Source organism: Melanotaenia boesemani, chromosome 17 (assembly GCF_017639745.1).
Source record: "Melanotaenia boesemani isolate fMelBoe1 chromosome 17, fMelBoe1.pri, whole genome shotgun sequence".
Lineage (NCBI taxonomy): Eukaryota > Metazoa > Chordata > Actinopteri > Atheriniformes > Melanotaeniidae > Melanotaenia > Melanotaenia boesemani.
Window position 1 is genome coordinate 22,215,459 of NC_055698.1, and position 10,533 is coordinate 22,225,991.

Consider the following 10,533-nt stretch of genomic DNA (forward strand, 5'->3'; position numbering starts at 1 on the left):
GGATGATCAAAATGCAACTGTTTAACATTTACTGAAACGTAAATGAACCACAATCTAATAAATAACTAAATAAAAAAAAGACCAGACAGAAATAAATCTCAAATAGAAAAAAAAGGCTTATGTAAAGTTAGCACACAGTGCTGTCAAGTTCTTTTCCTTCGGAGGTGAATACTTCTTAGATGATGTGGAAGCGAGGTCCAGGTGTAGCTATGATATCGCTGTAAGGCTCCTCCTGGACGAGCTCCACTGCCTGCTGCTTCTTCAGAACCAGGAAGCTGTAGAACTTGGCCGCTGCCTGCTTCCTGTTGTTGTTCCTGCACAGATCCAGCAGGCTGACTGACTGTGCGCCTGTTTTGGCCATCACCCTCTGTGACAAAGTGAGAGCCAGAATCAAGGGGAAGGATCTGGTAACCCACATGTCTGCCTTTAAAAACAGCCAAATCCTCTATGTTTTACTATTCCTCTGTATTACCTGTGACCTGTTTTTTGTTTGTTTTCTTTTTTTCTTTTCTTGTGAAACTGATGAAGTATGTCTGCTTCTGCTACAACAGAGATTCTAGGTCTCTGTATTTTTGTAAGCCAAATATACACTGTGTTCCAAATTATTTGAGTTTTAGCTTATCTTTTTTTTTTTTTTTTTTTTACAATGATCTGGTGACCCCTTGAAACTATCTTGGGACCCCCAGTCTGGGAAAAGCTGCTTTACATTAGTGGACCTTCTCATCGAGTTCTTTTCTTTCAGCCAGGTGTGTTAATGTAGGGAAACAGATGTACAAACAGTAAGTTTTTTTTTACAGCCAATTAATTGTTTTCAAACTTATGAAAATAACTGCAAATGATGAGTTATGTATGAAATCATGTTAGCTTGTAACGGGTCGACAATGTAACATTAAAAATGACTTTCTTAGAGTAATATAAAACACATCTTAAGATTTAAATTTTTTTGTGTTTGTCGTTTGTGATGTTTTTCTCTTATACACCACATTCACATGTTAAAAATATTAAATAAATATGATAACAGACTCATTTTCATCTACTGAGAATGAGCACGTTTGAACACTCTTAGCTTTCAATAATAAGTTATCATTCTCTATCATCCACTGTTGATGGAGTACCTGTAAACCATGAAGCATCTGCTGGGTTCTCTTGTTCCACCTCCTCTCCTCCTGGTCCTGGTCTCCTCCTTGTGCTTCCTCCTCCTAACACACACACACACACACACACACGTACACACACAAATAGTTACAAATTCAAATAAAGGCTATAAACTGTGTGGGCTAAAGTCTTTATTTCACCTCTTCATCAGAATCATCATCACTCTTTTTCTTGTCTTTGTCAGCAAGCAGGTCCAGCTCTATCAGCTGGCTGATGTTGGTGGTGGTGGTCTCCTCTGGGGGCAAATCCACAGCAGATGCCTCAAGCTGTTGGGATGCATGAGATGCTTTAGACCCCTGCTGCTGTTCATCCAGTGCTCCCATCTAGAGTTAAGAGGATTGAAATGATACAAAATAATGACAAAGACAGCAAAAGAGGCTAAACGTTCTAATCTGGCCATGTGTGCTCACAGGCAGGGCTGGTTCTGTGTCCTGAGACTTGCGCTTCAGGCCTTTTTGGGAGGATGGAGGCGGCATGACTGACTCATCCAGCGTTGTCCTGCTTCCCTCAACTGCTGAAGCCTGCAGTACGCTGGCTTCTTCCATGATGGTCTGGTCTGGAAGACAAGTTCACATTCATAATAAGCTGTGCAATAACAATCTGGAGCCATAAATTCAACTTTTAAGTGAGAATATATGCTGGCCTCTACTCCTTGTTAAATGAAAATTAGTTATTCAAACCTTCCTCAAACTATCACTAATGGAAACACTCTCTATTTAGTAATTTAAATAGTCATGTACCAAAATGATTATCTCTCAAATTTAACATCAAGCACCATTAAAGAACAGAAAATATGACTTTGCACAAACAAATAAGCCAAAAATGATATTAAATGCATTCCTACCTATGATGTCTCCTTGCTGCTGGGTTGCAGTTTCCTCTCTGGGCACCTCTGGGTTCTCCAGATCTTTGAGGAACTCATCCAGACTGTCAGCCTCTCCACCTTTCCTTCTCTTCCTCAGCTCATCTGGCACCAGTGGAGTCAGACACCTTGTAAACATCTAGAAAGACAAAGATTTAAAAGGAGCAACTCAACAGTAGTTCCTGTGTACTTGAAGCTACATTACCTTTAGCAACCTAGCATTCCAGAGAGGCTGAGCTGGGAGAGAGAAAAGCTTCTCCACTCCTCCGGTCTCCTTCCACATCATCAGTTTCTTGGTCGGGGGAGCCAGATCCAGGGTGGTCACAATGTCAGAGTAGTCAGAAAGCTGTGCGCGGATGGTTTTACTATCCAGCTCTTTCACACTGTCTACAATCAGCTTCCTCTTACGCTTTGCTTTGGTTTCCTTAACTGCAAAGGCCATACAGAGATAGACATGAAGGTGGAAGATATATGACGCAAAAAAACCCCAGAAGAAAATCGCTGCAGGAAAACCAATAAAAATGTGTAGGACAAACACGGTCATGTAAAAAAACACAAACCTGTGATGTCAATAGGCTCCAGGGCGAAGGTTTCTTCCTCATTGTGAGCGAGAGTGGTTTGTTCTGCCTGGTCAGTCATGGCTGGTACCGGCTCTGTTGGGCCCGAGTCAGGACTATCTGGGGCTCCCGCTAACACACAGAAACATCAGACTGTCATAAAGATGCAACTGCATTGTAATTCTAGCTGTGCGTAAAACAAACTCCACATAAAAACAGGATTTGATGTGTGTAAAACTGACCAGAGAGCGCATCAAAGTCATCCTCATCATCTCCATGGTCCTGCGGCATCATCACACTCTCGGTAATGGCCGGAGGGTCATCAAAGATGCCGCCTCCATCTTCGTTACTCAGCAGTTTGTCTACTGCAGGGAAATACAAATGAACCCTTTGATCCAAGAAAATATTATCACTTATAGATTTAAGAAATTTAATAAATCTGTCTTGTTTGACACGTGCATGTGTTTAAATGCTGGCTCTTACCCAGCATCCCTCCCTCATTGCTCTCCATGGGATTGTCTCCAAAGTCGTCCTTGTACTGGTCATCATACTCCAGGTGGTTGGACTTGTCGGCCATCTGGTTAGCTCCACCTTCAGCCTCCAGCAGCAGGTTGGAAGCTGATGCTCCCATGATGTCCACCTCAAACGCACTCTCCTCTCGCATCATCTCCCGGTCGTCCATCCCAAAGTCAGCTGCACAACAGATGAATGTGGTCTCACGAAATAAATATCTGATGCATATTTAACTCTCTACTGCAGCTGGTAAAGTGTTGCAATACACAGGTTTAACACTGCCATCATTTTCATCCTCAGTTGTGTCCGTGTGGCTTCTCAGATCTCACAACACTGAATAGTGGTCTTACTTAAGGCATATTTACAGCTGCATAATTAATCAAATCCCGAACAAAGATTTAAAAATGAGGTAAAATGCTTACCAAAATCATTGTCCTGCAGCAGGTTGAGGTTGCCCACCTCCTCCCTCATGGTGATCTCTTCTACTCTGCTCTGATTCAAGTTGAACTGCTGAGCCACGTCAATGTCACTGAACAAAATACACACCACTATCAACTGCTACCATCTATTTACAGCACAGTTCTGCAAACACAATATTTTATCCCAACAGCAGAAAACATTTTCAGCTTTCTAAGAGTTTATTTAATATTTTCCAGCAAATTTGTCCAGATGTAGTTAATATCATCTTTCCTGTTTTGTTTCTTTTTATATTCTTTGATGATTACATTTATTTCCCAGCACATGAAAATGGATTTTGTGCACATTCTTACAAGGGAAAACATGCATAGCTCTTTAATATTTGGGATTAGCTAAAATTTAAAGAATAAATCTGCTTTTGCACATCCATAATTTTCATATTCATTTCTTTTTTCATCAGTTGTCTGTGTTTTATCGGTCTGTTTGTTGCAGATAATCACAAAAGGAGGCAAAATTGAGTTGCTAAGCAATAAAGAGGGTTGTTAAATTCTGTTTTGATTCTCTTTAAAGGTTTTTCTTGTCATATCAATTCCCATGTCTTCTCTGTCCAGCCTTGTTTTATTCATCTTGAGTTTTCGACTTCATTTACTTCTGTTTCATGTCCTTAGCTCGTACCCTTGCTAGTCGCTCTTTCTGCTTACCCACACACTACATCTCAGTTTCCTAAAAACCAAACCTGCTTTACGTTTGTCATTAGCTCCCTCTGTATAAATACTCCAGGCTCTCCTTTGATGTGTGTGTACATCTGCTGCACCCTTTGCTTTATTTCATTAAGTTAATTATTTGCCCTCATCTGCCTGCGGCTGGCTGGAGCTTAGTGTACTTTTGAGTTCATACTACCACTGCAACATACTACTTTGTGACAGTTTGTATGTACGGTGGCTCCTAGTGGCCACATAACTTTCTAAAAGCATTTGATTAATGAGTAAAAAGAACCGTGAACCGATTCTAAAAAACTTCAGTAGATGAAAGCTTACTAGTATAATTGCTATTAAACTTATTAAATCTAATTGATTTAAAGAGACAATCTTGGACTTAGCATGCAAATGCCTTTAAAACCTTTTTAATATGGTGTAAGAAGATCTTAGGCTAGAGGTTAAGCTGCCAACTGTGAAACACAAAGTCTCCAACCTTCTCCCCATTATTCATGTCTTGTGTAAACATCATGCTATCTTAAAGAGATTGAAAAACATGCCAGAAAATAAGCAATAAAACATCCACGTGTTCGGTCTGTAATAAGTGTTATGTTTTCTGTATCATATTTGAGCATAACGCTCTGTCAGCACCAAGCAGATATATAGAAGACTTACTCTAAATCTGGGAGCGGCTGGTCAAAATCATGGAACTCCTCAGGTAGTGTGATGGCATTATAAGCTGCTTCTCTGTTCTCCTCTGGAAGATCTACCACACCTGAGGCAACATGACATTGAAAAACAAGTAAGAGGCAAGATAGAGAAAGAAACTTAAAAAAAAGGGGGGAAAAAAAGACATGTTTATGTTTATGTTTATTGAGATCCCCATTAGCGTCAGCAGCATGCTGCATCAGCTATTCTTCCTGGGGTCAGTTTACAGTAGAAAAAGTATACGATTCACATTTTTCACAGATTACAAATTAAATATTAAAATAACATTTTGATCATCTTACTTTTTCGACTAATACAATATTAAATCCCATACACTGTCATAATTTATACGTTAATTTACAATGTAGTCATACTTATCTTATATACTATCATACTAAAACACGCTCGCACATTATTCAATTTAAATCTGATTATTTTATAGTATATTTTCATTTGCTTTTTAAAACAATAAGCATTGCATTGTTGTGTAATATTTTGTGGTAATGAGTTCCATTCATGCATGGCTCTAAATATCACTGTACGTTGGCTTAAACTTGTTTTACATTTTGGTAGAGTGAAGCACAGCCCTACTGCGTTGCTTGCCTTGTCAAGTTATTATGTGCTAAACGGAAGTTTCTGGTAAAACATAGATGGTGTTTTTGTCATAATAATATTATTTAAAAAATGAATCAGTGAATATAACCATCTATCCTTTACCCAAAACCAGGAGAGTCGATTGTGCATTTTAGCAACATTTGTCATAAAACCACATTTCAGAGCAACACATGCTGCTTTGTTTGTACCAACTGTAATTTTCTGATATTGTTTAATGATGTTTTTGCCCAAACCACAGAACAATAATCCAGATGAGACAAAACTAGAGTTTGAATGACAAATGGGATTGTTTGCTTAGTTAGATATTCTGAGCATCTTTTGATAACAGACAATCTGCTACCCATTTTAGAGACCGCTCTTTGAATGTGGTTATCTTTTATGTGGAGATCAAGTTGAGGTTTATCTCTTAAAGAATGATCTGTACCAATGACTATGCTTGTAGTTTTAGAAACATTCAAAATTCCACCCAGTTGACTATATATTCAAGTTCTTGTTTAAGGCTTGTTTTTATGTCATTGATTGACTTTGCTGCAAAATATACTGTTGTGTCATCAGCAAACATTGAAATGCTTGCTTTTCTTAACACTGATGGTAAGTCATTCGTAAATATTGTATACAGAAGAGGGCCAAGACAACTGCCTTGCGGCACTCCATGTTTTACAGTTTTGCAGTCCGAGTAGTGGTCATTGTAATAGACCAGTTGTTGTCTATCACACAAATAACTACTAATTAACTGTAATGCTGATTCCACAGAGCCATAGGACTCCAGTTTTTCCAACAAAATCTTATGATCAATTATATCAAAGGCAGCCGAAAAGTCAAGTAATACAACTCCAATGATATTATTATGTTCCATTTCCCAAAACCAGCCATCCGTCATCTGGGTTAAAGCAGTGGCCGTGGAATATTTTTCTCTATAAGCATGCTGATAATTTGTTAATAAGTTGTTATCTTTAAAATAGGTAATCTGTTCATACATCATTTTTTCCATTAATTTACTCAGAATTGGGAGAAAACTAATCAGTCGACAGTTTGTTTCTGTGAATTTCATTTTTTAATTTTTTGATAGAGGTATTACTTTGTATATTTTCCAAGCCGAAAAAAATTTATTTTCATTAAAACACTGATTGATGAGGTGGGTTACACTCGGAGCAATAACTGAGGCTATAGGTTTTATTAGTCGTCCGTCCAGTTCATCCACTCCAGGAGACATGTCTAGTTTAGATTTATATGCTGCTCCCAACCTGGTCGAAAGGCCATCTTAATCTTGATGAAGGCCTCGTTACAATCTGCCAGCAGGTACTTGGCCTTCCTGTGGTAGATCCTCACCACCCCCAGCAGCAGATGCCCTGATGTTCGTAAAGCCATTTTCACCTGTATAATGAATAATGACAAAAACGTACATCTATGTTTAATTGGTTAAGATACTGTAAAAGATATCTGTAGTATGTCAGCTCTGCCAGCTCTCGCCTTCGTTATAAAGTGTAAGGAAAAAGTCTCACATCTGATCACTTCTGTTGTGTATCAGCCAATAACTTTGGGAGAAAATGATTACATTTAAAGTGATATATAACTAATGATCTGATTGTATGAGATGTTTCCTTTAATGACTTCTTAGGATGAATCTTAACTGCACTTAAAATATATACATGGCCATTAATTATAACATTTTACTAGCTTTTAATTCATATAATTTTGATTGTGTTGATTGACTCACATCAGCAAAATGCCTCAAATCAAATGCCTCCGTTAACCTTTTATCTGGATTTGAGAACTGATCCTTTAAGACCTGTTAGGTACCACAAAATATCGAAACACTCTTTTCAAACATTAAAATCACATATCCCATCTAAACAAACTCCACTACTGAGCAATAATTTCAGAGTCACAGGGTGGAGGAATGGAAAGTAAACTGATAAATTACCTTGGGTGAGATGATGCTCTCTACGCTGCTCTCTAGATTGCACTCAAACACATGAGCCTTGGTCAGCTTCTTGTCCCAGTGGGCCGCCAGCCAGATTTTGGCCAGCGGCCCACGTTTGCTGAGGACAAAGTGGGCATAAAACATTGTCTCAGTGCCTTCTCAGCACAAGGGAAAGGGGAGGGGGAGAGGCGTCGGGCCTGGAGAGAACAGACACCACAAAGAGAGAAATGTGGTAAGACTGAAATCACAACTCTGGGTAGTAAACAAAGCATAAGCGCTAAAGGACTTTATTGTGCCAGGAGAGCTTTGGTAAACAGAGAGCAGGAACAATTTAGCAAGGTGCAAACTCATTGAAAAAAAAAATTCACTACATGAAAGATTACTACAACTACTGGAAGGATGACACACTATTGATCTAGATGGTCTTAATATGGTATGAAGGTGGCAATTCAATACAACTGGGATCTAGTTACAACTTCTTTTTTTTATCTTTTTAGTGCTGCACCCTTTAGGTTATTCTTCTTACCACCCTGAAGAATGCAGTTGTTATTTCTTCAGGATGTTTGAGAGCTCATTTTACATACCTTACTACTGTTCAGATGCAACAGAGATGCTATGAGTTATTATTCATTTGGAAAGTTATGATCTGAATACAGGTACAGTCCACACCCTGCTTCAGGTAAAAACACTCCTCTGTTGCTCTCTTGTCTGTCAAAAGTCTCATGAATTTGTGTGTTTTATCTACTGATTAATCATTGAGCAATATGTGGATTTTATATTTCTGGCTTGGTTGCTGTACATGTGATATATGTGCTGGAACTTGTTGGTTTCTTCTGTTTTTGTTTGGTTTGTTTCGTCCTGCTCTTGACTTCTTACCTCACCTGCAACTGCACTGATGACCTCCTTTTTATAAATCTTCTCCTTTTCCCTGTTTCCAGGGTTCTGTTTAGATTTTTGGATTTCCTGTTTTGATTAAAACTCTTGCTCTGGATTTAAACCCCGTCACTTATCTGAGGAAATTAATCTCAAGTCATCAGTCAGCTCATTCACCTATCATCATGCCACTCTGCACTGCCATCTCATCAGAAAAACCTTCCCCGTCTCTACTGTTCCCACCCTCCAGAACACATAATCTTCACCCCCAGCCAACTATTACTTTCATTTTTTGTTTACACACAATAAGGTTCCAGTTATGAACTAATATTAACACTAAGCTGATTTCAAGGTTGATCCTGTTTGCATAGAGCAGGGATGTCAATTTTCAGTCCTCAGGAGCCCACTGTCCTGCAGGTTTTAGATGTTTTTCTGCTCCAGCACACCTGATTCAAAGAAATTGATCTCCCCGATAGCTTGTTGTCAAATTCTGCAGGATCATGTTAAATACCAGCTAATTTGAGTCTCAGGGCTGGAGGAACAAATAACACATTTTCTATGTCTTTATATCGCTGAATTATGTCAGCAGCTGATATAGAAAGAGATGCCACCAGAGACTGAGGCGGCTTCGCAAATGTGATGATAAACAGAACCAGTATCTGTCTGTAAGGTGTGTGAGGTACACCTGCAGCAATATGATGCTGCTGCCTGACACCAGGTTGTTATTATCGTTGCATAACATATCATGGTATTATAGTCATTGATCGTTATCAAGGCGGGTTTATCTGACCGCAATAACCGTTGATGCTCTCCAGGTCCCAACAGGTGACGCAGAGCAGAAAAACCGGAGCACCGGGAAGCTAGCGCGTTTTTTTTTTTTTTTTTGCTGACACAGATAATTAGCTATACACGTTTAGCCATTTTTTCTTTATAACGTAAAAAAACAAACGTCTCACCGGGGAGCCGTCGTATGCTTTTCCCCGTTTTTCGTGCCGTAATGTCGCTGTTGCTGGTTATTTCGCAGCCCCCCTCTTCTCTTCCACTAAAACAAGCAAGATGGCGTCCTGCCTGTTTGCCGAGTGGACGGTTTGAAACCTCAGCAGGATGCGGAGTGGTGCTGATGTGGAGGGGGAGAAGAGGAGGAGGATGCTGAGCCCTGCACCTGTGTGACTTCAGTCTACCTGAGGACTGTTTTCACATCCCATAAATATCTAATAATACCACAGAAACTAATTATGAGAAGCATGAAAATATTCCATTTAATAAACAGTCTACTGATATTGTTGTTATCACTACCTTTGCCACTGCTTTTCCTTTACCACCCATTAATTATTTGTAGTAGCGATATCTAAATTATTTTGAAATTTTCTTGTCCTTTTTGGTGTTTTTCTCTTCCTTTCCCTTTTTTTTATTTGTACACGCACACTTTATCACAATAAAAATAAAAAAATAAAAAAATAATGGGTCTAAGCTCTAAATGGCTTGCTCATAAGGTAGCTTCAATATTGCTTATACAGTATGTTGTTTCTGAAGGATTATGTGTTTAATGTAAGTTACAACCTAAGGAAGGCCATGGATTGACTGATTTACAGGCCTGACTTTTATAAAGAGTGCTTTACATGTAAGATTACTTGATGTTAGTGTTCACAGATACAGAAATGTTACATTTGATAAACCATGCAACCTCAACAAAAAAGTGCATAAAAAACTTTTTCACAACATGTAGCCATTGAGATTCTGTGACTGTAAGATACATCATCACTTTTGACAACGATTTAAGATTTCTGAATTTTGAAGCACTTAACCCTGATAACCAGGGCCATGAATGATCTCCATCCACTAGTCACACCAGGTCAAGAAAATTATTTTGATCATGTGACTTCGAGCCTGTTCAGCTGACAGCAGACTGGGAGCTCTGCAGTCCCTCAGGCTGCAGCACACTCACTCACACACGTCACAGGATAAAAAATAAGTCAACAGCAAATGCTCAAGTACTGGACACCATATTACCTGCTATCTGTTGCTTCAAGCCTCAAGGTGAGAGTGGTTCTCTGCTGTTGGTTCAGGCTCAACGTCAGAAAACTTTAGAAAGACTAGAGTTTAACTCCTCTTAAGATGCTGCTCCTCCATTTTGTATGTATGTATAATCTTTTACAATTTGCACTTTAACGATATGAAAAGCATTTGCAAGAAAAGAAAATTATTATGATTCTG

At 39.0% G+C, this 10,533-nt stretch overlaps 1 protein-coding gene across 3 annotated transcripts; it reads right to left on the reverse strand.

The window, feature by feature from the left end:
- Positions 1–19: 19 nt before the first annotated feature.
- rad21b (RAD21 cohesin complex component b) lies at positions 20–9,439 on the reverse strand. 3 transcript variants are annotated; one of them, XM_042011508.1, is made up of 14 exons: positions 9,276–9,439; positions 7,447–7,643; positions 6,767–6,896; positions 4,875–4,974; positions 3,510–3,616; positions 3,058–3,267; positions 2,817–2,936; positions 2,578–2,706; positions 2,223–2,446; positions 2,000–2,156; positions 1,566–1,711; positions 1,296–1,478; positions 1,116–1,199; positions 20–367 (listed from the first exon to the last, which is right to left on the reverse strand). In XM_042011508.1, the coding sequence occupies exons 2-14, from the start codon at positions 7,588–7,590 to the stop codon at positions 176–178; spliced, it is 1,926 nt and encodes a 641-aa protein (XP_041867442.1). In that variant the 5' UTR covers positions 7,591–7,643; positions 9,276–9,439; the 3' UTR covers positions 20–175. The 3 variants fall into 3 exon arrangements, with proteins under 3 accessions (XP_041867442.1, XP_041867441.1, XP_041867443.1); XM_042011507.1 differs by having other exon boundaries at positions 2,817–2,939; positions 9,276–9,437; XM_042011509.1 differs by lacking the exons at positions 7,447–7,643; positions 9,276–9,439 and adding an exon at positions 7,025–7,403 and having other exon boundaries at positions 2,817–2,939.
- Positions 9,440–10,533: the final 1,094 nt, after the last annotated feature.